This window comes from Abramis brama (assembly GCF_963993115.1).
Source record: "Abramis brama genome assembly, chromosome: 21".
In the NCBI taxonomy this organism is placed as follows: domain Eukaryota; kingdom Metazoa; phylum Chordata; class Actinopteri; order Cypriniformes; family Leuciscidae; genus Abramis; species Abramis brama.
The window spans coordinates 27,269,848-27,295,486 of NC_139983.1; the positions used below are offsets into that span (position 1 = coordinate 27,269,848).

The 25,639-nt window shown below is 38.3% G+C and overlaps 1 protein-coding gene across 4 annotated transcripts in view; it reads left to right on the forward strand.

The window, feature by feature from the left end:
* Positions 1-25,639, forward strand: part of mta1 (metastasis associated 1) — a 44,996-nt gene that overhangs the window by 7,730 nt on the left and 11,627 nt on the right. For 2 of the 4 annotated variants that reach the window (XM_084097246.1, XM_084097247.1), the window contains exons 2-12: positions 6,437-6,504; positions 7,623-7,716; positions 13,296-13,355; positions 16,491-16,617; positions 18,438-18,501; positions 20,202-20,319; positions 20,965-21,067; positions 21,298-21,397; positions 23,469-23,657; positions 25,351-25,425; positions 25,518-25,576. In XM_084097246.1, the coding sequence (XP_083953372.1) occupies positions 6,437-6,504; positions 7,623-7,716; positions 13,296-13,355; positions 16,491-16,617; positions 18,438-18,501; positions 20,202-20,319; positions 20,965-21,067; positions 21,298-21,397; positions 23,469-23,657; positions 25,351-25,425; positions 25,518-25,576 (1,057 nt within the window). The remainder of the gene's footprint in view (positions 1-6,436; positions 6,505-7,622; positions 7,717-13,295; positions 13,356-16,490; positions 16,618-18,437; positions 18,502-20,201; positions 20,320-20,964; positions 21,068-21,297; positions 21,398-23,468; positions 23,658-25,350; positions 25,426-25,517; positions 25,577-25,639) is intronic. The other 2 variants (XM_084097248.1, XM_084097249.1) reach the window with 1 other exon arrangement.

Consider the following 25,639-nt stretch of genomic DNA (forward strand, 5'->3'; position numbering starts at 1 on the left):
TACCTCATGCAGACAAGCACTAAAATGTCACAAATTGTTCTGCCTTTTATGTTTAAACTGGAGTAAGACAATGATGGAGAGACTCAAGAAGAAGTGACAACATGTAGAATGCAACAGGACGTTTCTGAATGGTTATTTGATGAATTTATGTTGCTGATGTGGAGTTAACTATTTTCAATTAGCATATTCTGTCATGATAATCTATAAAATCGCTCGTTTGGGAACGGTTGTAAGATGCCTATAGAGTGACATGCTATTGCATTTGTGTTGTACTGTATTGCATTGACGGATGCGACAGCTTGAGCAGACTCATAAATGTGCTCTGCTACAACAAATCTTACTCTTCTTAACATGGACTGTGTGTTCCGGGGGCGGGGTTTATGTAAATTTTAGGGTTAGTGATGTCACTAACCCAGGAGGAATGTCGTGTAGTCCCTACCAGCCGTTTGTTGTAGTCCTTAAACGATTTCTTTAAAAGCAAATATCTTCCTTTGCTTTGAACTTTGAGCGATGTAACTTTGCAGACGTTGTTTATACTCAAACAGCAACATTACACACTAACTAAAGTTAGAAAAGTGAATCATAATCAACCACCCCTTTAATCCCAGAGTTACAGTTTATTTTAAGATGACGTAGTCACATTGTACTTAATCAAATAAGTACTAAGTAATATTAATTAACTACATGTACTTACTATAGAGTTACGGTTAGGGTTTGGTTTGGGTTTGGTTTAGTTACTTGTAATTATGCATAATTCACTGTTATTACTATAGTAAGTACATGTAGTAATGTTTAACTATGTCACCTTAAAATAAAGTGTTACCAATCCCAGTAAAAGTAATAAAGGCTATGTCAATATTGAAACTCCACATTGAAACATTGGGATACTTGTATCTTGTATCTTGTAACTTGTAATGACCTTCCAACTTGATGTTCCAGTCAAAAATCCTCAAAAATTGATGCCGGCTGTGTTTCACGTCCATTCATGTCTGGCTTTATTGTGGAGTGGAAGACCAGTTTTTCAATCCAACAAATGACCTATGAATAAAATAAAGTATCAAAATAAAGCATTTTATTTCTCTTTGAATATCCCTATTCAGTGAAAGTGAATGGTAGAGAATGAATGCCGTTTGATGTTGACTAAACATCAAATATTAGACACTTCATGCTGCTTTTTTGCTTTCAGTGTGGACAGAAAAATGTCTTGCTACTGAATGCTTGTCACATAGTGGACATTGTGTCAGGATCTTTGTGTAAATGAAGGTGGCACAATTACAGACCCTGCAATTTCACACACAACGCCTCGTTCTCTTTCATTTAGAATAGTCTCGTCTGAAAGACCACAGAGACATAAACCGAAACATCACTACAGAAATCTATAGCTAAAAATATTTTTTTTAGAATTTATGAATGGAAAAAAAAAATAGAAAGTGTATAAATAAAGACTACAGTTCAAAATTTTGGGTCAGTAAAATTCTTTTTGAAATAAGAAATACCTTTATTCTGCAAGGATGGATTAAATTAGTAAAAGTAAATGCATTCATAATGTTACTAAATATTTTAAAATAAATGCTGTTCTTTTAAACTTTCTATTCATCAAAGAATCCTGAAAAAAATGTATCACATTTTCCACAAGAAAGCAGCACAGCTATTTTTACATTAATAAAAATAAGGACTGCATCTTAAGCACCAAATCATCATATTAGAATGATTTCTGAAGGCTCATGTGACACTGAAGACTGGAATAATGATGCAGAAAATTCAGGTTTGCCCTCACAGGAATAAATAACATTTTAAATCATAAAAGTTATTTAAAATATTACTGTTTTTATGTGATCAAATGCATGCAGCCTTGGTGAGCATAAGAGACTTCTTTCAAAAACATAAAAAAACCCTCCAAACATCAGCTTTAAAGGGATACTTCACCCAAAAATGAAAATTCTGTCATCATTTACTCATGTCGTTCCAAACCTGTAGGACTTTCGTTCATCATCGGAACACAAATGAAGATCTTTTTGATGAAATCTGAGAGCTTCTCAGATTTATAGTTCCTGCTTTGAAACAAGCGGGTTTAACTTGAGTGTCTGGTGCGTTCCGGCCCACCACTGGTTTTTAGGTTGTAAGACACGCACTTGGTTGGAGAAGGTGTTGTATAACTCGAATCCCTGAGCCGGAGGCAGAGAGCAAGAATAACCTAAGATCTGCACTAATGCTCTGTATGTGTTTGGTGCATAAGCTTGAATTAACTGGCATTGCCATAGTAACGGATTTCTCGTGGGTCCGGGTCTGATTGTCCTAAGACAGGGATTGAATGGCCTCTGTACCCTCCGAGGACCTGTGCAGGCTGGGGTCTCCTGCAGCGGCTGGGTCACGGAGACCTCTTCCTCTGAGTTGAGCTCAGGGCAGCCTACACTTCCTGAAGTCCAGCCTGATTGCATGTGGGCCTGTCGATTTAATGAAGTCGAGAAGTTTATATATTTTACATTTTACAAAATGTTCATCCCTAGTTTGTCCTTTAAACTTTTTTTGTATCTCTTTTTTTAAATGTTGGCTTGTTCGTTGTATCTCTCGCTCTTTGTCTGTCTCTCTTCACTCAACTTCACTCCCTATACTTAACTCTCTCCCTCACTCTCTTTCTGTCTGTCTTTCCTTCACCCTCAGTCTCAGTAAGGCTCGACAACATGCACGGATTGGATCACAGGAAATTTGACTGCACTGTGATGTCACAGGCTGTGTCGCTTGCTGATTGGTGGGGGGATGGGGGCACAGCATTTGCTGTGGGCACAGGCAGGCAGAGATGGCAGGAGGGTTGTCAGAAGCTGAGAGAGACAGCAGTGATGCATCCTGGTCTTCTCTATGCTCCTCTTCGTTCTCCGTGGCTCTGACTCCATGTTGTGTTTTGCTTTGGTCTGGGAGGCCTCTGGTAGAACTTATACTCGTTAAATAAGCAGCAAAGAGGTGCGGCCCTAGTCTTACACATACACACTGATAGATACGGTCAAACGCACATGGCTGAATGAGTCTCAGATGGAGTGGAAGATTCATGACTGTGTATGTCAGGGATTCGCAACCTCTTTTGATCCACAATCAATGTTTTTAGGTTCCAAGGTTCTTGAGATCCCAAAACGTTACGCACAAGTCCCCATGTAGTCAATAATTGTATCCATTAAAACTTAACTTTGATCACCTAAATGGCATATTTAAATGTTTTTTTCCCAGTGAAAGAAAATGTATTCATGCCTTAAAATAGCTTGAATGTAACTCTACACCTTTGCTTCATTTAGTATATTCGGAACCATGAATGAGCCCCGCCTCCACTCACTCACACAAGCTCGTCTACAAGTCAATGTATCAGAATGGAAATGCGCTTTATGTATCGCTCTCTACAGTGTCGGACTCATAATGGTAATTACTATGATTAGCCTTTGGCTTGACTACGTTATCAAACAGTTAATAATGTGTTGCTAATGTTACATGAATTGTTCCCGTTCGCCATCTCAGAGTCAGGCAGGTGCCTTCTGACAATCAGCATCCTTAGAAACGCTTTGAACAACTTAGATCGTCAGTGGAGAAAGGCATGCAGTTCATCATAACATCATAATATACATAATTCACCCGCTAATTTGCTAAATGTACCCGATTTTTTATATCAATAGAAAAATCTAGCGACATAACCTGGCTTCTCTTGAGACTCCCCTGCTTCACAGTTAATGATATGCTAAAGCCCTTCCGCACGTTGACGTGATTGGTTACAGGGTAGTTTGGGATGTAAGAAACACCGGTGATTTCAAACCACTTTTTTTTTCCCACTGCAGTTTTAAGGAGAAAATACTCATCAATGGTGTTGACTGATGAATTTGCACATGGTTTGTCTTAAAGCTTCTTAAAAACACCACATATGCATATAAACATTAAATAAACCACAAGGGGTCTTTAAGCTGTACACTTTAGGCAGCAAATGACATTCGTAAGATTAACAACTCATTTTACTATTCAATCCGCTTTATTTATAAATTGCTTGTGTTTTGCATCTTTAAAAAAATTGAACTCTCAGTTTTGCTGTACTACGCTTAGCTGTTTTGAATGCAAGAATGCGTTCTTGTTTTAAGTTGAAAGTGTGCATCTCATCTTAACTGTTGCCAAGGACCCCAAATATGATGACCCCTTTTTAATAGAGAAGTGCAAAAGCTGTAAATTTGATTGTGTGTGTATATAGTTTCAATATGCTTTAAAAATCCTAAACAGTACATAGAAAATATCACATCTAAATCTCTGGTGTTCTGTGTTTGTGTTCGTTTATTTTCAGTTGTAGTAGACCACTGTGTATGCTGTAACATCTGTCTGAAAGTCTGAGTAAAATGCTAGAGACCAGCCAGCACACACTTCTTGGTGGAAGAAAAACCAACAAACAGGAGCATACAGGAACCTCCCAGTTTTTCCAAGACAACATATTAGGTCATCAAGAACCAAAGTCGCTTCCTGTCTCTTTATAGCCAATGTTGCCATAAACAGAATTTTTTCAACAGGACATATGAAGGGCCAGCACTGTGCTCTCTCCAGGCCTGACTGTATAAAGTGACAAGTGATAAAAGCTATCTATTACATTTAAATCTACGTTTCAATCTAATCAGCTGTGACCACAACGAGTGGTTGCTTGGTGTCTTTTTCTTTGGCATTGAGCTGGGCAGCCCACCCACCATAAAATGTCATTGGTCTAAAATCCTGCTCCACATAATACAGCATCAGAGGTGCAGTAAGCGATTTTCTCTTTTCATATAGAACATAAAAAATCTGTAAAAAAAAAACTTTTTCACAGTTTTATTTTAGTGTATTCTTTCAAGATCAAAGTTTGTAATTCTCAACCTTCATTCCTGAAGTTTAGTTCCACTTGTTTTTTGTCGTTTAAATTCTCAGCAAATTCAACCATTCTGATATATGGGTAAACAGACTTCTCTATGAAACAGGAAGTGTCGTCTCACATGGCTGTGTTTCCAAACACTGAGTTTGCAAACGTGTTTTTGCCAGACTTGGTGTTCTGGTCCCGCCACCCCCCGAAACCATGGGATTACTGTTGTAGCGTGTGTGTGTGTGTATTTATGCCGTCTGCCGTATGCGGGGTGTAATTTGCCAGAGGTCCTGGCACACACAGGGTTAAGACCAGGCACCCCACCAAGCCTGAGGCCTGCGGGGGACGTCCCGCAGAGTCCTAAGCCTCCACAGAGCCCACACGCCCTGGAGCAAGGCCAACAGCACACGCACAGAAACACAAACACATCCAGAAAGGAGGGTTGACACAAGAGAGACTGAGAGAATCGGTAGGAGGGTCAATGACATAAAAGTGAGGCTATGATAAAATAATTTTTATCATGTGCTAAGTTCTTAGAAATTATGTTTTTATATAGCATTTCATCCAAAAATGCTGTACCATTTTTAAGAAAAGTTTTAATTTAATTCATTTAATTTTAATGACTCCTCATGTTATTCAAGTAGAAAGTACAGTATGTCCCTTATGCCCTGAATACGTGAATGTGTAAATATTTAAATTTTTTAATTTTTCAAGGTAAATTATTTATTAATAAATGTTGTTGTTTTACATGGCGTTATACTACTTTATATATACTACTTTATACTACTTGCTTCGTATCAAAAGTGTTGTGTTCTTGACCTTGACACTGTCATGAGAGTCCACAGGGGTTCTCTCTATGATATTTCCTGTTCTGTTTTCTGTCTTAAAGTGACAATTTTTCACCCAAAAAAGAAAAAAATGTCATTATTTGCTCGTCCTCATGTCGTTCCAGACCTGTAAGCTTTTCGTTCATCTTCGAAACACAAATGAAGATCTGTAAATGAAATCTGAAAGATTTCTGTTCCTCCACTGACAGTTGATGAATGTTTATATGTGAATAAAAGCCTAAATTAAATCTGTTCATCATATAAAGCGATCTTGTGGTTTGATGAATTTGAGTTTGAATTATTTTTTTAAATTCACAAATCAAAAACATGCTAATTATAGAAGAGCTGTGTGTTTGAATTGCATTTTTTAATGTAGGTTCAAATTAATTGATGTAGGGCATCAAAATGAGCGTCATGTCTAACTTGTTTGTGTTTAATGGCCTGTTTTGCCCGTGACAGTCCTGATACTGGCATGTCGTTTGGTGCCAGTCAAAAGTGGGCACTGAAGGTTATACATGAGGTTGAGTTACAAACGCCATGGCTTTTCACAGCGTCAACGCATTTGTTTTCAAGTGCCGTTGTTGGGGAACCGGCCAAACGCAGCAGCGCTCCTGTCATGTAGCCCGACGGAGAATGCTCTGTTTAGTCTCTGAAACAGTCCGGTAAGCCTCAGCAGGTGTGTGAGCGTGACAGGAGATGCTGCCTGTCGCTGACAGACTGGAGGTGTGTTAACACTAACGCTTGTTTCTTTCTCTCCTCACAGATTATGTTTATTTCGAAAACTCCTCCAGTAACCCACTGCTGATCAGGCGAATAGAGGAACTCAACAAGGTGAGTGACAAACGAATGTGCGTGTTGCTAAAGCCAATCCAACACCATGAAACTGAAGCTTGTCACCCTTTAATGCTTTAAGTCTGCAACAAAAAGATTGTAGGATTGTAGCCAAGTTGCAGCATTCTTCTAGTGAGTTGAAGTACCAAAATAACTAAAATACAGATAAAAAGTGAATACAAGCTAAATTGAAATGACGACAAAAGCACAATAAAATTGCTTGAATTAAAATGAAATCAGAAAATATTAAATTAAAAGCTAATTCAAAATATGAAAAAAAAATACTATGATAGTAAAATAAGACTGGAAGACATATGATAGATTTATGTGAGAAGCATGACAAAATAATTTGCTTTGGTGAGCAATTTCTGATTCAGGAAGACATCGTTCTTTTGAGTTGACTCTTTTTAAGCTATCCAGTCCTTTTAAATCTGAATCATAGGTTTAAGCCTAACCCTGAATGACTGATTCACTAATTCAACTGATTCGGTTTGTTAATTTACCGCACTAACTAAATCAGAGTCCATGTCAAAAATGTTGATCTCGCAAACCTATTGTATGGTCTCGAAATACTCTGAAGAATATACTCCTTAGAGTCATATGGACCAATTTTATGATTCTTTTCTGGTGCTTTTTGTCTTTTTTCAAAGCTTGACAGCCCCAGTACTCATTCACTTTCATCGCTTTTGTGTTCCAAAAGAAGGAATTCATACAGGTTTGTATGTAACAGCATGATGAGTAAATGATGAAAGAATTAAAAATTTTGGATGAACAATTTCTTTAAATATATGCAGGTTGACAAGCTTCAGTTTTGCAGTGTGCGCACGGAAAAACCCACACCTAAATGACTGACAAATCTCAAAGCTACAGTTTTCAGACTTTTTTTTTTTTTGTTCTCACCGTGCTCACACTTTCAAGCCTTCTCCTCTAACATCACACTGCTCCCCCTTCTGCCCTCCTCACCTTCTCTCCATCACAAGACCCTCTCAAATCAACCAGGAAGTGCAGAGGTGTTTAGGTCACGGTTATGATTTAGTCCTCAGTTTGCATATCAAGGCTTCCCCAAGGCAGCTGATTAGTCTAGAGGCTGTTGCTGTGACAACTGTTTCCGTTTGCAGACGGCGAATGGGAACGTGGAGGCCAAAGTGGTGTGTTTTTACCGACGCAGAGACATCTCCACAACGCTCATCACCCTCGCGGATAAGCATGCACGTGAGTAGCTGTGAGAGACTGCTTTACCCACAATGCTTTGAGCTGACCGTTCATAAAAATAGATTTGACTTTGGAAAGCACTTAGTTAGGAGTAAGTTTGTTCCTTGAGGTTTTATTGTTATTTGGAAAACAATTTACCCTTTGAACCCATTTCTCTAAACGGTAGATGGATGCTTTTGTCTTTTTTCTTTTGTTTTAAATTGACAGCAATTAGCATTTAACTTTTTAAAAGAATAATTTGCTCAGTTTTGGTTTGTGCCTTGCTGTCTACTACCTACATAGACAGCCACCTTTTAAGGATGCATCCTAACTGAAATGGAACCTTGTTACATCAAATGTGATTTTTGGCCAAAATTATGTACCTTATTAGGCTAAATAATTCTGCTGCTTACTTTCTGGAGTATTTGAATTGGGAGTGCACCTAATGCTTCCTCGGCAGCTGTCTTCCAGTTTGTTTGCAGTCCACAATGGCCACCCACAATCAGCTCACCAAACCTGAATTTCTTTTCGAAGACATCCACCTGGTGGCTGTTATCATACAGAGCTAAAATAAAAATGTCTGTTTATCCCACATGATCGTTCCTAATATTTTTTTAAAAATTGCTCTAGAAATGAGCCTGTTTAGTTTCAGACATCTCATATTGAGCGATACGTTTACTTCTTTAAAACACAATTCGCCATTCACACTCATTTGAATTATGTTTAGTAAAACAGAATATTCATTGGGAAATAATGTAGGTGGCGCTTGATTTCATCCATTTAGATTTGATTGGATCAGACATGTTAAGCTATGATATTATTGTTTGAATGGTGTCTCGTTATGTCAGTTTAAATAAGAATCTGAGACGTAAGAGCAGAAACTTTGTTAAACGGAGACAATTTTGTCTTTTAATTTGAAGTTTAAAAAAATTCATTCAAATCTGGTCAAATGTATTAACATAATTTAAATTCTGTGTTAATTAATTACATATTATTTTCACAATGAGGTCTAATAGATGACAGCACAAGAAAGTTGACAAAGTCTTTATTGGCTAATTACCACACACAGATTGAAAAGCCTGTGTGTGTGTGTGTGTGTGTGTGTGTCATTGTGTGGCAAGTTATTTTGATAGCAGGCTGATTTTGATCACACACTCGAGTTTGTTTCTTCACATCTGCCCATTATCAGAAGACCACCAAAGTGCTGACTGTGCAGTGTGTAGTGTACATTTCTTTGATTCAGTCTAGAGTCTCTATAATCTATATTAGGTTTTTGAACACATTTGTTGTCATTTCAGCATTCAGATTCATTGTGAAGAACAACTCTAATGCTTTAATTTTTGGATTAGTGTCTTTGGCTTAATTGAATCCTGTTTCAGTGCCTCACCTTCATTGTTTCAGATTTTTGCACTGTAAAAAATTATTTTCATGATGTATCACAACTTTTTTTTCTTTTGTCAAATCAGCTTAGATAATTAATGTGGTTCAGATAACATAATATTTAGAGTTTCTGTTGATTTAAACCAATCTCCTTCATTGTATTAAAGGGATAGTTCACCCAAATTTTTTAATTTTGTCATCACTTATTCACTTATACGTTGTTCCCAACCTGTATACGTTTCTTTCGTCTGTTGAAAACAAAAGAAGAATTTTTAAAGAAAGGTGGTAATTAAACAGTTGACGGTAGCCATTGACTTCCATAGCAGGGAAAACATACTCAACGTCTGCCGTCAACGGTTTGGTTACCAACATATCTTCTTTTGTGTTAAACAGAAATAAGAAACTCATACAGGTTTGGAACAACATGAGGGTGAGTAAATGATGACAATTTTCATTTTTGGGCTAACTATCCCTTTAACTAAATTTTAAGTTCAATAAACACAAAATTTTAAGGCAACCAGGTTACTGACTTTAAGTTAAACCAACAATAATTCTTTACAGTGTGCGTGGAACAAATAAGGAGGTATTTTGCAGAATGTCGTTGCTGCTCCATAGAATAATGGCATATAGTATTCCATAAAGCGAATAACCAGTGCTGTCAACTCCAAGTGTGACAAAAGGCAGCATAAAATGTCATTCTTGCATCTCGTGATTATCATTAGCGTCAGACTTGGTGCGTTACTTTTTTTGGAGCTCTACATCCCTGGTTCCCATTCACTTACATTGTATGGAAAAGAGCATCCTAGACATTCTTCAAAAGATCTCCTTTTATGTTCCACGGAAGGAAGTTGTGGGTTTGGATAGACATGAGGGTGAGTAAATGATGAGAGAATTTTCATTACGGAGTAAACTAATCCTTTAAATCTTGTTAGAGGTGCAGGCAAAAAGCTGCAAGATAATTGTCTTGTCCATTATGTAATGTTCAGATGATTGACAACCCTTAAAACACCTTGAATGAACTGTCTTTTAAAAGAGAATCTGTTCCTGCTGTGAGCAGAACCTTCCTCCAAAATGGCTGCTGTAGAGATTCATCAGCAGAAGGGTATCTGAGGGGTTTGTAAGTACAGGGTTAGACAGTGCTTATGTGTATAAAAGAGATTTCATCTTTGGTCCGCAGCACACAAGTCTGATTCTGAGACCATGAAGCCTGTTTGTTCATGTGGACCACACAGATGCAGTGAAGAGGAACTCTCTCTCTTTCTGTGTGTGTGCTTGTGTGTGTTGTGGACCTCTCCTCAATGCCAGCAGCCTCTCCGTGGACCTTCAGACATTTGCAATATGTGAAAAATGCGTGGCAGGAATGGTCGTTCACCGCATGGGTGTGGGCTACATCCTGTCTCTGCCTTTGGAAAAGGGAAAGGGAGTTAAAGAATGAGTGGAAGAGCGCAAGGAAAAAGAATAGTCACCAAGTGGAGGGAGATTGAGGGAAAAGCCGCACCAATGAAAAGAGGAAGACACAAGTTCAGTGCCGGCTGGAGGAGGTCTCATGCGCCTTCATGAAAGTTACAGGCAGCGACTCGGCCCATTGTGCATTATTAGAGCTGCTTACAAGCATCACTCTTGCTGTTCCACATACTTGTGGTTACGGGTTTGTTCAAATACCTAACCATGTGCTTTAAATGATTAGTTGACCCAACTATTATCCTTCTTTCCTTCCTTCCTTCCTTCCTTCCTTCCTTCCTTCCTTCCTTCCTTCCTTCCTTTCTTCTTTCTTTTTTCTTTCTTCTCTTCTTTTTTCTTTCTTTCTTTCATCATTCCTTCCTTCCGTCCCCACATCCCTCCTTCCTTCCTTACGTCTCTACATCCGTTCTTTCTTTCTTACGTCATTCCTTCCTTCCATCCCCACATCCTTCCTTCCTTCCGTCCCCTCATCCTTCCTTCCTTCCTTCTTTATTTTTTCTTTCTTTCTTCTTTCTTTTGTCTCTTATTTTTTCTTTCTTTCTTACGTCATTCCTTCCTTCCGTCCCCACATCCTTCCTTCCTTCCTTCCTTTTTTCTTTCTTTCTTGCGTCATTCCTTCCTTCCATCCCCACATCCTTCCTTCCTTCCTTCCTTCCTTCCTTCCTTCCTTCCTTCCTTCCTTCCTTCCTTCCTTCCTTCCTTCCTTCCTTCCTTTTTTCTTTCTTTCTTACGTCATTCCTTCCTTCCATCCCCACATCCTTCCTTCCTTCCTTCCTTCCTTCCTTCCTTCCTTCTTCTTCTTTCTTTTTTCTTTTTTCTTTCTTCTTTCTTCTTTCTTTCTTCTCTTCTTTTTTCTTTCTTTCTTTCATCATTCCTTCCTTCCGTCCCCACATCCTTCCTTCCTTCCTTCTTTTTTCTTTTTTCTTTCTTCTCTTCTTTTTTCTTTCTTTCTTTCATCCTTCCTTCCTTCCGTCCCCACATCCCTCCTTCCTTCCTTATGTCTCTACATCCGTTCTTTCTTTCTTACGTCATTCCTTCCTTCCATCCCCACATCCTTCCTTCCTTCCGTCTCTACATCCGTTATTTCTTATGTCATTCCTTCCTTCCATCCCCACATCCTTCCTTCCTTCCGTCCCCACATCCTTCCTTCCTTGCATCTCTACATCCTTCCTTCCTTCCGTCCCCACATCCTTCCTTCCTTCCTTCCTTCCTTCCTTCCTTCCTTCCTTCCTTCCTTCCTTCCTTTCTTTTTTCTTTCTTCTTTCTTTTGTCTCTTCTTTTTTCTTTCTTTCTTACGTCATTCCTTCCTTCCGTCCCCACATCCTTCCTTCCTTGCGTCTCTACATCCTTCCTTCCTTCCGTCCCCACATCCTTCCTTCCTTCCTTCCTTCCTTCCTTCCTTCCTTCCTTCCTTCCTTCCTTCCTTCCTTTCTTTTTTTCTTCTTTCTTTTCTCTTCTTTTTTCTTTCTTTCTTATGTCATTCCTTCCTTCCGTCCCCACATCCTTCCTTCCTTCCGTCCCCACATCCTTCCTTCCTTCCTTTTTTCTTTCTTTCTTACGCCATTCCTTCCTTCCATCCCCACATCCATCCTTCCTTCCTTCCTTCCTTCCTTCCTTCCTTCCTTCCTTCCTTCCTTCCTTCCTTCCTTCCTTCCTTCCCCACATCCTTCCTTCCCTCCTTCTTTCTTTTTTCTTTCTTTCTTCTTTCTTTTGTCTCTTCTTTTTTCTTTCTTTCTTTCTTACATCATTCCTTCCTTCCGTCCCCACTTCCTTCCTTCCGTCCGTCCGTCCGTCCGTCCGTCTCTACATCCGTTCTTTCTTTCTTATGTCATTCCTTCCGTCCCCACATCCTTCCTTCCTTACGTCTCTACTTCCTTCCTTCCTTCCTTCCTTCCTTCCTTCCTTCCTTCCTTCCTTCCTTCCTTCCTTCCTTCCTTCCAGTTCTGCACAGGCGAGTATGACTCTTATTTCCTCCAGAGATTGTAGAAATCTTGTAGAAAGTTTCTAGTGCTCTTTGACCCTTGATATAAATCAACAGAGCTTTTGGTGTGTAAACTTCAGTTCTGCAGCGTCGGAGGAGTCAGCAGCGTGCGGGTGCTGTGACTCACAGATGAAATATTTTGCTCTCTGTGATGCTGGCTCCGCCTCGCTGGGCCCTGAGAGCATGAGGCAGCGAGGCGCCATGTGTGCCGAGAGAGAGAGAGAGACCTGACTCTGCTGTGAACTACTCACTGGAATCACCTCACTCGTTGGCCTCAGCCGCTCCACTTGTTTGTGCTTTCTGCTCGACCTCTTGGTACTGAGTGCAACAGCTTTGAGTCACAGCTGTCGGTGTGAGCTGTGTTTGTGTGTTTTACATTTCTTCCTGAACTGGAAGGGCAAAATAAACAAACAGCGGTTGGAAAAAGACACCGGAATTCATCTCCGTATCATCTCATGTCCTTGTCAACAGAAAGGTTGTGCATGGTGGTTTATATGAACACGTAGGACATACGAAGCAAACGTCCATACTTGTGGCCGCAAGTTTTTGTATGGAGGTTTTAGAGCGTAGTTATGGGGGCATTACCTATTGTATCTAGTGTGTGTGTGCACGTGAGAGGTGAATGAATGAAAATAGTCTTTGACCTCCAGATATGACTGTAAATAAAACTAGAGATGTGAATTATAAGGTCTATATAAATCTTTTTACCTGATCAGAACTGTAAAAACAGTAATACTGTGAAATTATTTCAAACTAAAATAACTGTTTTCTATTTCAGTATTTAGTCCTGTGATGGCAAAGCTGAATTCTCAGGAGCTATTACGCCAGTCTTCAGTTGGTATGTTTATATGCAGTAATTTTCGTCAGTCGGAATGAATTCATTCCAGTTTCAGATTTTGGACGTTCTGTTTATATGAACCCTTAACATATAACCGAATATGTAAATCGGATTGCAATGTGCATTACATGTATGTCAAACAAAACTTCAGAGCATGTGCAGTGCCCAGTCGTCGTTTTCAGAACCAGAGAAAGCCACTGCAATAATGTTATCGGAGCTACCATGAGTATAACTGTCGTTTTTGCCTTGATGACATCTAAAAAAGAGACCTGACATTTGTCATTATTATTTTTTTTAGCAAAAATTTGTAAATATTCAGTCTCATCCACTGACCAGTTTGTAAGACATGAGACGTAAATAATCATATGCATGTTTTTATGACGTAAAACGCATGTAAACATATGCATCATGGCACTGCACAAGGTATTTTTGAATCCAATTGAGGAAATAGTCGGATTCAAGCATTTACATACTTAATCTTTTTACTGTTGATCAAATTATTTCAGGTCTACACCACCCATTTAAATCCAATAAAATTTTAATTCGGTTCAAGCTCAGTCGGATTGATTGAGGTCTTTTCAGTCTGTGTTAGTCTGATTACTAACAAGATTATTATTTGTGTCACATGATCCTTCAGAAATCAAATTTGTTGATTTGCTGCTCAAGAAACATTTCTCAACATTGTCAGTCAAAAACGGTTATGCCGGACGCTTAATATTTTTTTTCAGGATTCCCTTCAGACTGCAAATTCACACCTCTTGTGAACTGTTAACTTTGTTTTTCCTGTGGCGGTAGATTCACTAGTTCTGCAGTGCCACAGCTGAATGCTGGTGCAGGAAACACTGTCAGAGTGTTTTAGTACAGAGTTCTGTCTTCATCAGTGCAAGGATCCAGACATTGAAGAACCATTAACAGAACCCAGTGTCCTAAATTCAGTATTTGTTTTAAATTAAGCAGCCCTGAACAAGAACGATTTCTTGGTGGTTCCCAACTTCACCTCTCTTCATTCTAGCACTCTTTTACCCTTTGATCAGAACACAACAAAGCTTATCGCATGTACACACAAATAACTCGCATGCAATGCTTCCGCACCAACAGATGAATGCAGACTTTCAAGAACCGCTAAACTAAATGCCTTAAATCATTCAAAAATGAAGCCTTGTGGTTTTGATTCTCAACCCGACCTCCCTTCATTCCTCTCTTCTTCTCCTCCTCCTCCCCCACCTGGTAAGGAGATTCATTCATCAATAATTGATAATTGGTGAAGACAGGTGAAATGGAGAGGTAATTTGTTGAGTATAGGCAGGGTGCAGGGCCAGATGATTGGGTTCTTTCTCTCTTTTTTTCTTTCTTTCTCAGAACTATGGAGTTTACTGAGTTCAGCTCCTCTTCTCGCCGGCTCTCAAGGGCGCAGCAGGCTGGTCTTAGCCAGAGGGCTGTTCCTCTCTCTCTCTCTTTTTTGCTCACTCTTTTTCTCTTCATCTTTTCCCATTTACTCTTTGTTTCAGGCTCCATCTCGATCCCTTGCTCCGCGTGCACCTCAGCAGGGGTTGTCGATACTCCACGCGCAGCTGTAATAGAATGGTTACTGATGTGCAGCGCTGTAAAGTGACCGCTCACTCGTGTTCGATGTAGTTTCAGATTTCTTAATGGCAAAATAAAACCGGATAGCATGTGACAGGTGGAGAGCAGTGGTATACGTGTACTGGAGAGGGTGAGGAAGGGGAGGGAATACTTATTGATTTTAGACAAACATCTTTTTTTTTTTTTTGAAAATCCCTTGATTCTTTTTGTTCTTCTGCCTTTTCCTCCATCTCCATGTTTCTCCATCTGTCTCTCTCTCTCTTTCGCTAATGAAACTCCAAATGAATTGGAGCACGCTCACTGGTTTCTCTCCCTCCCATCCGACTCTCTCCCACTTATCATTCTCCGCCGCACTCTGCCTCCAGACTGCACATATATGTGTGGTTTGTCAAGAGAGATGTCTCCTTTCTCTGTACCTACCTAGTAATCTTTTTAAGAGAAGGGTGATGATGTGTTTGCATAAACTGAATTAAGAGAAGGCGTCTGCTTCGTCTCGCTCTCTTTTGGTCGTTCGCAGTCATTTTCACATTTGCAGGCATTGCGTTTGATCAGTCTGTGTTTAAAAGATGTAGTTTTAGGTTGGATGAATGGCTATCACAAACTCATCCGCACTTCAGTTTCAACTTTTCAGTCGAATTGTGAAGACGGACTGATTCCCTGATTAGGGTCTTTGTAGTGCTTGTAGGTGTTGTAGGTTTAACCCTGCAATATGGAGTTAGAATCATGCCAAAACCTCACACACACACAAAACGTGTTTTACTCACATCTAACGATTCACAAACAAACTCAGTGTGGTTTGCAAATACAAAACATCACTCGCAAACTAATGCATTTTGTTCTGCAAATAAAAAACGTACCTATCAAACAAATACAGTATGTTTTACATATACAAAGAAACGTATTTCTTCAATGACAAAAATATCCTCCAAGTAAAAAAAAAAAACCTTCAAGTACAAAACAAAATTCTACAAGTACAAAACAAAATTGCAAAACACTTTTGCTTCTTCTGAGGTGAGATACGGCTAAGGTAAGGGACAGGTCAGTATGGTTAGGTTTAAGGATGGGTTAAGGTGTAAGAGAAGGGTCAATAGTGTAATTATAGATGTTATTACAGAAATACATGTAAAAACAAATGTACGCAATAAGTGCATTGTGTTAAAACGATTAATTTAAATGTGAGTACATAGTAGTTAAAGACTCAATATGAAGTGGGATCATTGGTTTTGAGTAAATATTGTGTAAGTTCATTCAAGAATATCTGAAAATCAATAATGTTCCAGTATGTGGAACTGACACAAGGGAGAAGGAAGAACCGTTGCTTCAAAGCCATTTATTGTTTTCATGTTATGGCTAATATTAAAATCACATGCTGCTTTTATACTGAAAACTGTTATGGTGCCTATATATTATACCTACTTTGATTGTAATTTTTTCAGTATGTTGAAATCTGCCGATTAGTATCAGCATACAGAATCACATTTGTAATATTGATTAAGGTTGAACAAGTGAAGGTGATTGACATGTTTATCTTTTTCACTTTTTCACTTTTAGGAGAAATGGAGGAGGAGATGGAGAACCCCGAAATGGTGGATCTCCCAGAGATACAGAAGCATCAGTTGAGACACAGAGAGCTCTTCCTCTCTAGACAGCTGGAGTCTCTGCCTGCGACACACATCAGGTAACCTACAAAAAGCTTTGTCGATATACGTGTTCTTACTTGCAGCCAACTAGACACGCTCTCATTAGCGTCAGCGCTCATCCCGGCTCCTTTCAGTCTTTTTCATGTTCTGGCCTGATGGAATCCCCAGCACAGAACAGTGATAGCCTCTCGTTCATTCACGCTGCTCTTTCATTGGTACGAATCCAGCAGAGAGCAGGTGAAGATTGAGTCAATCTCGTTTTTGCTTCAAGGGCTTGTATATTTCATCAAGTCATCTATACATGTGAATAGGACCATTTCATGAGAATCATGACTCCCACTTTTATTTTGGAAGTTGCTGGGTAATCAATGTTCTCAGGAAAGCAGCCAGTCAGCAGAAGGCTGCGCTTTCAACCACCATATCTCACTGGCCAGGTCACGTCTGTCTCAGATCGACTTGGATCTCACGAACATGTAAATCTTCTTTCGAGTTTGTGGAGAAAGTCAGACTCAAGGGTGGAGCGAGCTTGACCTTAATCCTTTCTGGATGAACGGGTTCTTCACTGTTGTTTGGTGATGGGAGGTGGATGGCCAGCATCAAGCCTCTCAGGGGTTGGAACGATTAATCGAGTGACTCAATTTTAAAATAACGTTGATTAGCATTTTCCTCCTCCCTTACTGTAACGTTTGCAGTGAACCAAAAAACATGGACAAGGATACTGGCAGTGAATACCAAAAGAGGATTATGCTTGGAAACCTTTTCATTTAAAAATTGAGATAATTAACTTTAAAAGTTATTAAAATGTGACTGGCATTAACCACAACAATAGCTAATGAATGTTAAGTGCAGGATTTACTCAAATCTCATGTGAGGTCTTTGGCTACAATGCCAAGAAACCTTTCTTAATATTCAGTATTTTTGTCTTGTTTTCCAGGAAAATAAACATCTAAGTATTCCTGAAACAAGATAGATTTATTTGGGAAAAATAAGGGGTCTTCATAGGGGAAACAAGTTTACTCTTTTTTACTTTTAAGTTTACTCAGATTTGTCTGACAAGTCTTAACAACTGTCATTTTACTGATGAATTATTTGATATTGTTTTAAGGATATTTAGATATTTTTACTGGAAAACGAGACAAATTTGAATAAGAAAACGTTTTTTTTGCAGTGTAGCATTTAATTTTTTAAAATTCTATTTATGGCCCTTTTGCTATAATTCTTATTGATGCGATGCTGGAAAGAGGCCAAGATGTGCCATTTTTCATATTTACTTGCATATGTTACTGCTCCAGTTTTAACTTTTGCTTTTTTAACTTTGATGTGTTATAGGTCTATTGGGTTCTGTCAGGAGTGCTAATTCATGCAAACTTAATAAAAAAAAAGTACAAATAAATTTTTTAATGATTGACTTGAGCATCTTTTCTTGTATCTTAATATCTTGGGGACCAGTTTTGTTTTTTTATTTATAAGTTTTCAAACTTTATGCATATTAAAACCTCTTAGAAGTGTACTTTTACAGAAAGAAAATAACATTGTTTGATATTTCACTTTTTTTTTTTTATTACTTCCTAAATATAATTTTTAACCCCAAGCTCAGTCGGTGAGATTTAGATAATCTATTGTGAATGAATACACCTGTCTTACTACAACCAGGCAACAGTCACAGACACTGTGTGATTGTAACGTTTATTGTTACGATTGTTATGATTACTGTTACAACAATTTCACTATAGTACGAATCTCTGTCCATCAGCACTGTTAATGAGCTGCGCAAAGTAATTGAGATCAGTTTAACGACATATGGGACTGTGAGATTCAGTCCAGCCAGTGTTAAAACTGTTATGTGTTGCGTTTTCAGGGGGAAATGCTGTGTTACGCTTCTGAATGAGACGGAAGCCCTCAAGTCCTATTTAGACAGAGAGGTGAGTGTCACAGCACTATGCCAAGGTGTTTGTACGCATGTGCAAAATCTTTAGTTTGCATGTGTTTGCTTTTCACTCTTAGTATCTCTGTTCACAGTATGTCTTCAAGAGGGAAATGTTTATCTGACGTGTGTGTGTGTGTGTGTGTGTGTGTGTGTGTGTGTGTATGGGAGCTAGTTTTGAGTCCCGATCCAAATGAATTATTCAGTGTGTTGACCCAGTATGTTCCTCCTCATATTTAGTAATGAGGAGACTGGAGACTCTACAGAGTAAAGCCAGTCCTCTAATATATCAAACACTGGCCTTCACTGGTTCATTTGTCTGTTTTTGTTTATATTAAAAGAGAAAAAAATGCTTTAATTGAGTATGCATGCACATTAACTTCGTCAGCGCATTAAAAGTGCGCTGCACTTAATTCCCTTATATATTCACGGTGAAGTCCCTTTTCAAAAGAAGTTCGAAATACCTTATACTTCTGTAAGCGGTGTTTAAATGAATGTGGTTACACTTTATTTTAAGGTGTCATTGTTACAGCTAAGTACTGAGTTATATTAAGTAACAACATGTACTTACTATAGGGTTAGGATTTGATTTTTTTGGTTACACTTTATTTTAAGGTGTCCGTGTTACAGGGTAATTATACATTTAAGTACTGAGTAATATTAATTAACTACATATACTTATTATAGGATTAGGATTTGGTTAAGGTTATGCACAATTTATAGTAATTACTATAGTAATTACATGTAACGTGTAACAATAAGTACATGTAACATTTGTAACAAGGACACTGTAAAATAAAGTGTTACAGAATATGTAAATATGTGCTGCGTGCTTTCCTCTCAATAACTACACAAACACACAATAAAACTGACAGCGGTGAGAAAACGGCTGTTAAGAAAGCTTCTGATCATAGCGATGTTTGCACATGCTCTCCAATTCAGCTCTCCAGTAAAGTCACATTATGTTTATTTATATAGCGCTTTATACAATATATTAAGCAAGCAGCTTTTTTTTTCAAACTTGAAAACGCAGTGTCCGTGACTGTTTCAGTTAGAATTTCAAGTTCAATTTCTACTCCTGTGTTTGTTCTTTCTTGCATCTGATCTCGACTGACTGAACAGAAGAAATGAGCCAGAGAAGATTTCCACCCTAAAGGCCTACAAATTACGTAATTGCAATGGTAGTTCAAAGGTGTTTACCAGCCAGAGGGAACTCTTCCGGATAGTTTAAGCTGTTCCGATTTTACGAAATTAACTCCAAACGAATTTCGCTTTAGCCTGATTTTGTTTGAAATTCGAATTCGCTTGAAGTAATATCAGCTTCTTTAGTGTGCGTTGTTGTCTTGGGCTCTGTCCCAGATGGCACACTTCATGTGCACTCTCAGTCTTGTGGACAATGGCCACCGCATGCACATGTCCGTTAAGTCCACAAGTCCCTAGGGTGTTCCATTTGTCATTTTAGGTTTTAGAAGGGTTGCTCGCAAGCGGCCGATTTAAGTGCCCTCGATGCAGACTTCTACCCGACAGTCAAAGTGGCACTACGACTACGTCACGAAAGTGTGAACTCGGAAGAAGGCCGCGAGTGTTTAGGGTTCCATTTGGGACACAGTTAAGCGCAAATCCAAGCTTTACGTTTGTGTACTTTAGTGCAGTAAGTTTTGAGCCTAGACTTTATTGGGGTGTCTCTTGGTTTTGCAGGATGCCTTTTTCTACTCGCTGGTGTACGATCCTCAGCAGAAGACTCTGCTGGCTGATAAGGGAGAGATCAGAGTGGGCAATAAGTACCAGGCGGACATCACTGACCTCCTCAAAGAGGGTAAGATGTCTCTTCACCATATTGAGTTAGACAGCTAGAGCTCTGAGCTCTTCAGATGAGACCACTAACATATTCAACACTATCTCAGCTTGTTTATCTCTCTTCATATTAATATTCCACACAAATATGAAGCAGCTCAACTGTTTTCAACATTGTTAATTCTAAGAAATTTGAGCAGCAAATCGGAATATTAGAATGATGGTCATGTGACACTGAAGACTGGAGTAATGATGCTGAAAATTCAGCTATGCCATCACAGGAATAAATTACATTTTAAAATATATTTAAGAGTTATATTTCACAATAGTATTGTTTTTATCAAATATATATGCAGCCTTGTAAACAAAAACAACAACAAAAAAACCTACATTATTAATCTACCAAACTTTTGACTGGTAGTGTATATTTAATAGTATTTTTTGGGGGGATACAGAGTAGTGTAGTGGTGTTTAATGTGTTGGTTTGATAGATAAAATGCTTTGTTTTATGGTACACAAAAGGAAATACTGGAAAATAAAATTGTAAGAACTAAATAGAGTTCACATTAGATGAATGTTGGCTTCAGGAAGAAGATGAAACAGAAGTCTCATTTCAAAGCAGTATGCGTTCTGTAGTGAATGTGATCTGTGGCTGTTGGTTTGCCAGGAGAGAATGATGGTCGAGAGCTTGAGAAACTGGAGGAGAAGGTGTGGGATCCCAGCAGCCCCCTCATCGAGAAACAGATCGACCAGTTCCTCGTCGTGGCTCGGTAAGATTCTGCAGCGTGAGCGGTTTTGCTCTATTTTTTGTGCGCCAATCTGTTGTGAACAGAACACTGAGTTTAAAAGACCATAAACAACAAAACCTCAACTATGAAATTCTGAAGATGCCTCCAAAATAATGTTTCATTTTGTTATTTCAAACTGCATGTTTTGCTCAGTTCACTCCCTCATTCTCTTTCACATTTTTTTCCCTCTTTTTCTCAAACTTCCCCTGCAGGTCTGTGGGTACGTTTGCGCGGGCTCTAGACTGCAGCAGTTCAGTTCGGCAGCCCAGTCTTCACATGAGCGCTGCGGCAGCCTCCAGAGACATCACACTGGTACGGCACATCTCATGTTCTCACTCTCGCACACTCCACACACTGCCGGAACACTTCACACTTTAGTTAAGCTCAGCAGGTTCATACTAATTAATGCCAGACATTTCCAAAAAAAATACCTTTTTGAATCACTTGTCCAATTTTGAAACTGGTTGTAAATGCGAATGGAATATTTTATTTCTTGTATTTATAGTCAATTAATCATCTTATAGTGTATTATGGCCAGATAATAGTAGTTATAATGTTATTTCTACTGTTATTATTATTAAAATGACTATATGAATCCTGTCATGGTTGAGTAGAGATATAATAAATGACTCATTCAAAAATACATAATCCTGAAAGCCTCAATGATGCTTTTTCATCATATTTTCATCTTTTTTTTTTTTTGTATGCTCCTCTTTCCAAATCTCATCTCGTTATTTAGCTTTGTCTGGTAAGCTGTAGGGATACACTACGATTTCAGCCACAAAAACTTTCAGCTATAAATGCCATAAATTATCATGTTTGTTTTTTTTTGTCTGAAAGAGAAGATAGCCTGCAAATTTGAACTGAAACAGTTAACATCTGATTACAGAAGCAATGAAGTGAAGCACTGTGCACATGAAAAGATCCAGGTTTAGTTCGATTTAATGTGACTGCTAAAGGATGATATATTGATGGAAAAGAGATTGCGTTTACAGAATATATTGTTTTTTGAGACACACAGACCTCTCTGTATATGCTGTGAGAGTTGGATAAATGGATAAATCCAGTGAGATATGTGCAAGTGCCCAACAATCTCAGTCTATGGAAGCAAATTGCAGACAAATGCAATTCACAGTTCAGTTTGTATTCACTTTTGATTTTATTTGCACATTAATAATGCTTTTCTCATGCTTGCATAGGTAGCCTTACTTGTTCTTACTTGTTTGCCCATGCACTAGAGAGTGAAAGGCCATTTAAACCAGCATCTTGTGTGATACATAAAAACATAGAAATGGAAAAAAAGCCTTTTATCCCTTTTTATAAAAAAGGAACATAAGAACCAGTTCTTCTTTTAAGGACAGTTGTTTATATCATCTAAAAGTTAATTTAAGCTTGAGAGATTATTGTTAGTATTCTGTTCTGCACATCATAATGGTCAACAAAAGCATCTACTCAGTTTGTAGTAGTTTGTTTACAGTCAAAATTGCATTAAACAACACAGACTGAATAATTGCATGAATAACTAAATAAATAATTGTACTCTTTAGGTTTATTCAATATTTTTCAAAGTTGTTTGCATTGACATTTTATTCCATTGACACCAATTCATATATTATATTATATTATATTATATTATATTATATTATATTATATTATATTATATTATATTATATTATATTATATTATTAATTAAATGTATACTTATTCAAAACAAAGGCTACTTTAAAATGATCATTTTTGGTTTCACCTTCTGTCTCGGTGTCTATAATTTTCAGTTTCAATTTTGCTTAAATGTAAAGTGTGTCAAAGTGCGCCGAACAGAATTGAAAAAATAAGGACTATTACAAACTGGTTTCGCGAACACTTTGCCATTGGTCAGTCGAACAGATAGCCCTACCCCAAACTCACTCAGACTCATGTCAGGATGCTCAAACGAACTCCATAATTTGGGTGGCAAAATGTGATTAGAATTTAAAATGCACAGTGATAATCACGATTAGATCAAATAATCTCCACCAGGCGATTATGTAATAATTGCGACAGGCCTGTTGCCAGCTCTGTTCAGTCTCTGCCTATAGGCTGTGCGGGAAGAGCAGCAGAACAGGGTATTCGCTCTCCTGCCACCCAACTTAGCCCGTTGTGTACAAAACATGAAGGAAAGGCGCCAGAGGGCAACATCCCCATGCATAAACACACACTCTCAAGCTGCCCACACAATTCCTCTTCGTCTAGTATCCAGTGTTGTGTTGTTCCCAGGGTTAAGCCATTCAGATTTTAGAGTTACTTGACAACACACTGCTAAAACAATGGCGTGTTTGGTGACGTATATTGGATTTGAGCCAACAATTATCGTGTTTTCTTATCTCAAATGCTTTATCTTCAGTTTCACGCCATGGACACGTTGCATAAGAACGGCTACGACATGACACGGGCCATCGCGGCGCTGGTACCCCAGGGTGGGCCGGTGCTCTGCAGGGATGAAATGGAGGAATGGAGCGCATCTGAAGCCAACTTGTTCGAGGAAGCGCTCGAGAAATACGGCAAAGACTTCACTGACATCCAGCAAGACTTTGTAAGTTCCTCCCAAGCAGTATTTACACAAGCAGAAGAGTGATCAAATTGAATTCCTATATTTTGTGCTACAGAATAGTGTGGCTTTAGAAAGATCTGAGCAGCATATGCTAAGATAATTGTGGCAGTAATGACTGATAAACTGCCTTTGTTCAGGGGACACTGAGTGTGCCAAGTGCATGTTTAACTCTGCCACCTGGTGGTTGATGGTTGTATGTGCAGTACTGAATGTTTTAGCGCTGGGCTTCCATCAGAAATGTCTACTTAGAGAAACAGGGAGGAGCCTGTCATGGAAAATGGGCACACCCTAAAGAAGTGAACCAGCTTATTCAGGGACACAAAGGATGGGAAATGGAGCTGGATTTCTGTTTGCCATCATGACCAGATTTGCTCTAATAAGAGCAAGAAAGATTCCTTAAAGGGATATTCACCCTAAAATGAAAACTCAGTCATAATTTACTTGCATGTTTGGTGTTTTTTATTTATTTTTATAACTCAAATGACTTTCTTCTGTTTGATTTTTTTAAATAAATTTCCTGCAACAACAGTTTTCAAAGTGGCAAAAACACCCCAACAAGTTCATATGACTCATTTTCAAATCTTCTAAAGCCATAAGAAAACTTTGCATATGAAACATCATAATCTAAACCTGCATTGAGCTGCACCTCAAGAGCCGCTGCAACTGGATTAGTCAGTGATTTGGACTAATCCAATTAGTGAAACTGACTCGGTGATCTAGTCATGGTGTATTCCAGTCGTTCGTTCGTACTTTTTTCCCTAAGAGCACACATACTCCTAAATTGAATATATTATATATATACACACACACACATATACATATATATGTATGTATGTATATGTATGAGACTTAATTATAAACAAGGCTGAAATTCACTGGGACTCTTATTTTGAAATGCTTGTGCTTTTTTTTTTTTGCTCTTTTAAAAAGATAAGGGAAAGGGAGATAAAATGTGCACTCTTACAACCATCTCCAACATATTACAATATAAACACCATAAAGCCAACATTGTTATAATTCCTCAACAGTAGATCATAAGCAGTCTATTGGCAATGTAAACAGCTCTAAAACCTGTTGAATGCACAACAGGGCCTCGTTTTTACTTTGAAACCTTCAGCTCTCATACTTATACTTAAATCATATCCTTTTGAGGTTTCTTGTTTTCCTATCCCTAAATTGAAGACCTCTTAAAATGATAATGAACACGTTTGTTATATCATTTAGGATATTCAAGACATTTTATTTGCACTGGTGCTCCTAAATACATTTTACAGTTCGCATCTATTTTTAATAGCAAATGTGAATGAAACGCTTGCACTGTTGATCAATGTTTATATGTGAATAAAAGGCTAAATTAAATTTGTTCATTATATAAATTGATCATTTGATTCATATGGATAACTTACAATGTCTGACAATGTCAAAAGTGCATTTTGAACCGTCAAAGTTTAGATTTGCATGGAGGGACAGAAAACTCTCAGATTTTATTAAAAATATATGTTTTTGTTTCGAAGATGAACAAATGTCTTAGGAGTTTGGAAAGACATGAGGGTAAATAATGACTATTTCATTTTTTTAATTGAACAAATATGGGGTTAAATGTAATAAACAGCCATTTTGTTTTTGATATTAGTGAATTATACATTCTAAATGACCTTTTTATTTATTATTACAGCTTCCTTGGAAGTCTCTAACCAGCATCATAGAGTATTACTACATGTGGAAGACCACAGACAGATACGTCCAGCAGGTAATACAACACGGCTGTCTCAAGTCTCTGTGTGCAGGTAGACAACCTAGATAGTTTTCACACTGAGACTAACTGGTTCTTGTTTCATGCAGAAACGATTAAAAGCAGCTGAAGCTGAGAGCAAGTTAAAGCAGGTTTACATCCCAAACTAGTGAGTACTTCAACGAGTCAAAGTTCAACCCTGGATTTAATTTCACCATAAGCTTTGAGTGCT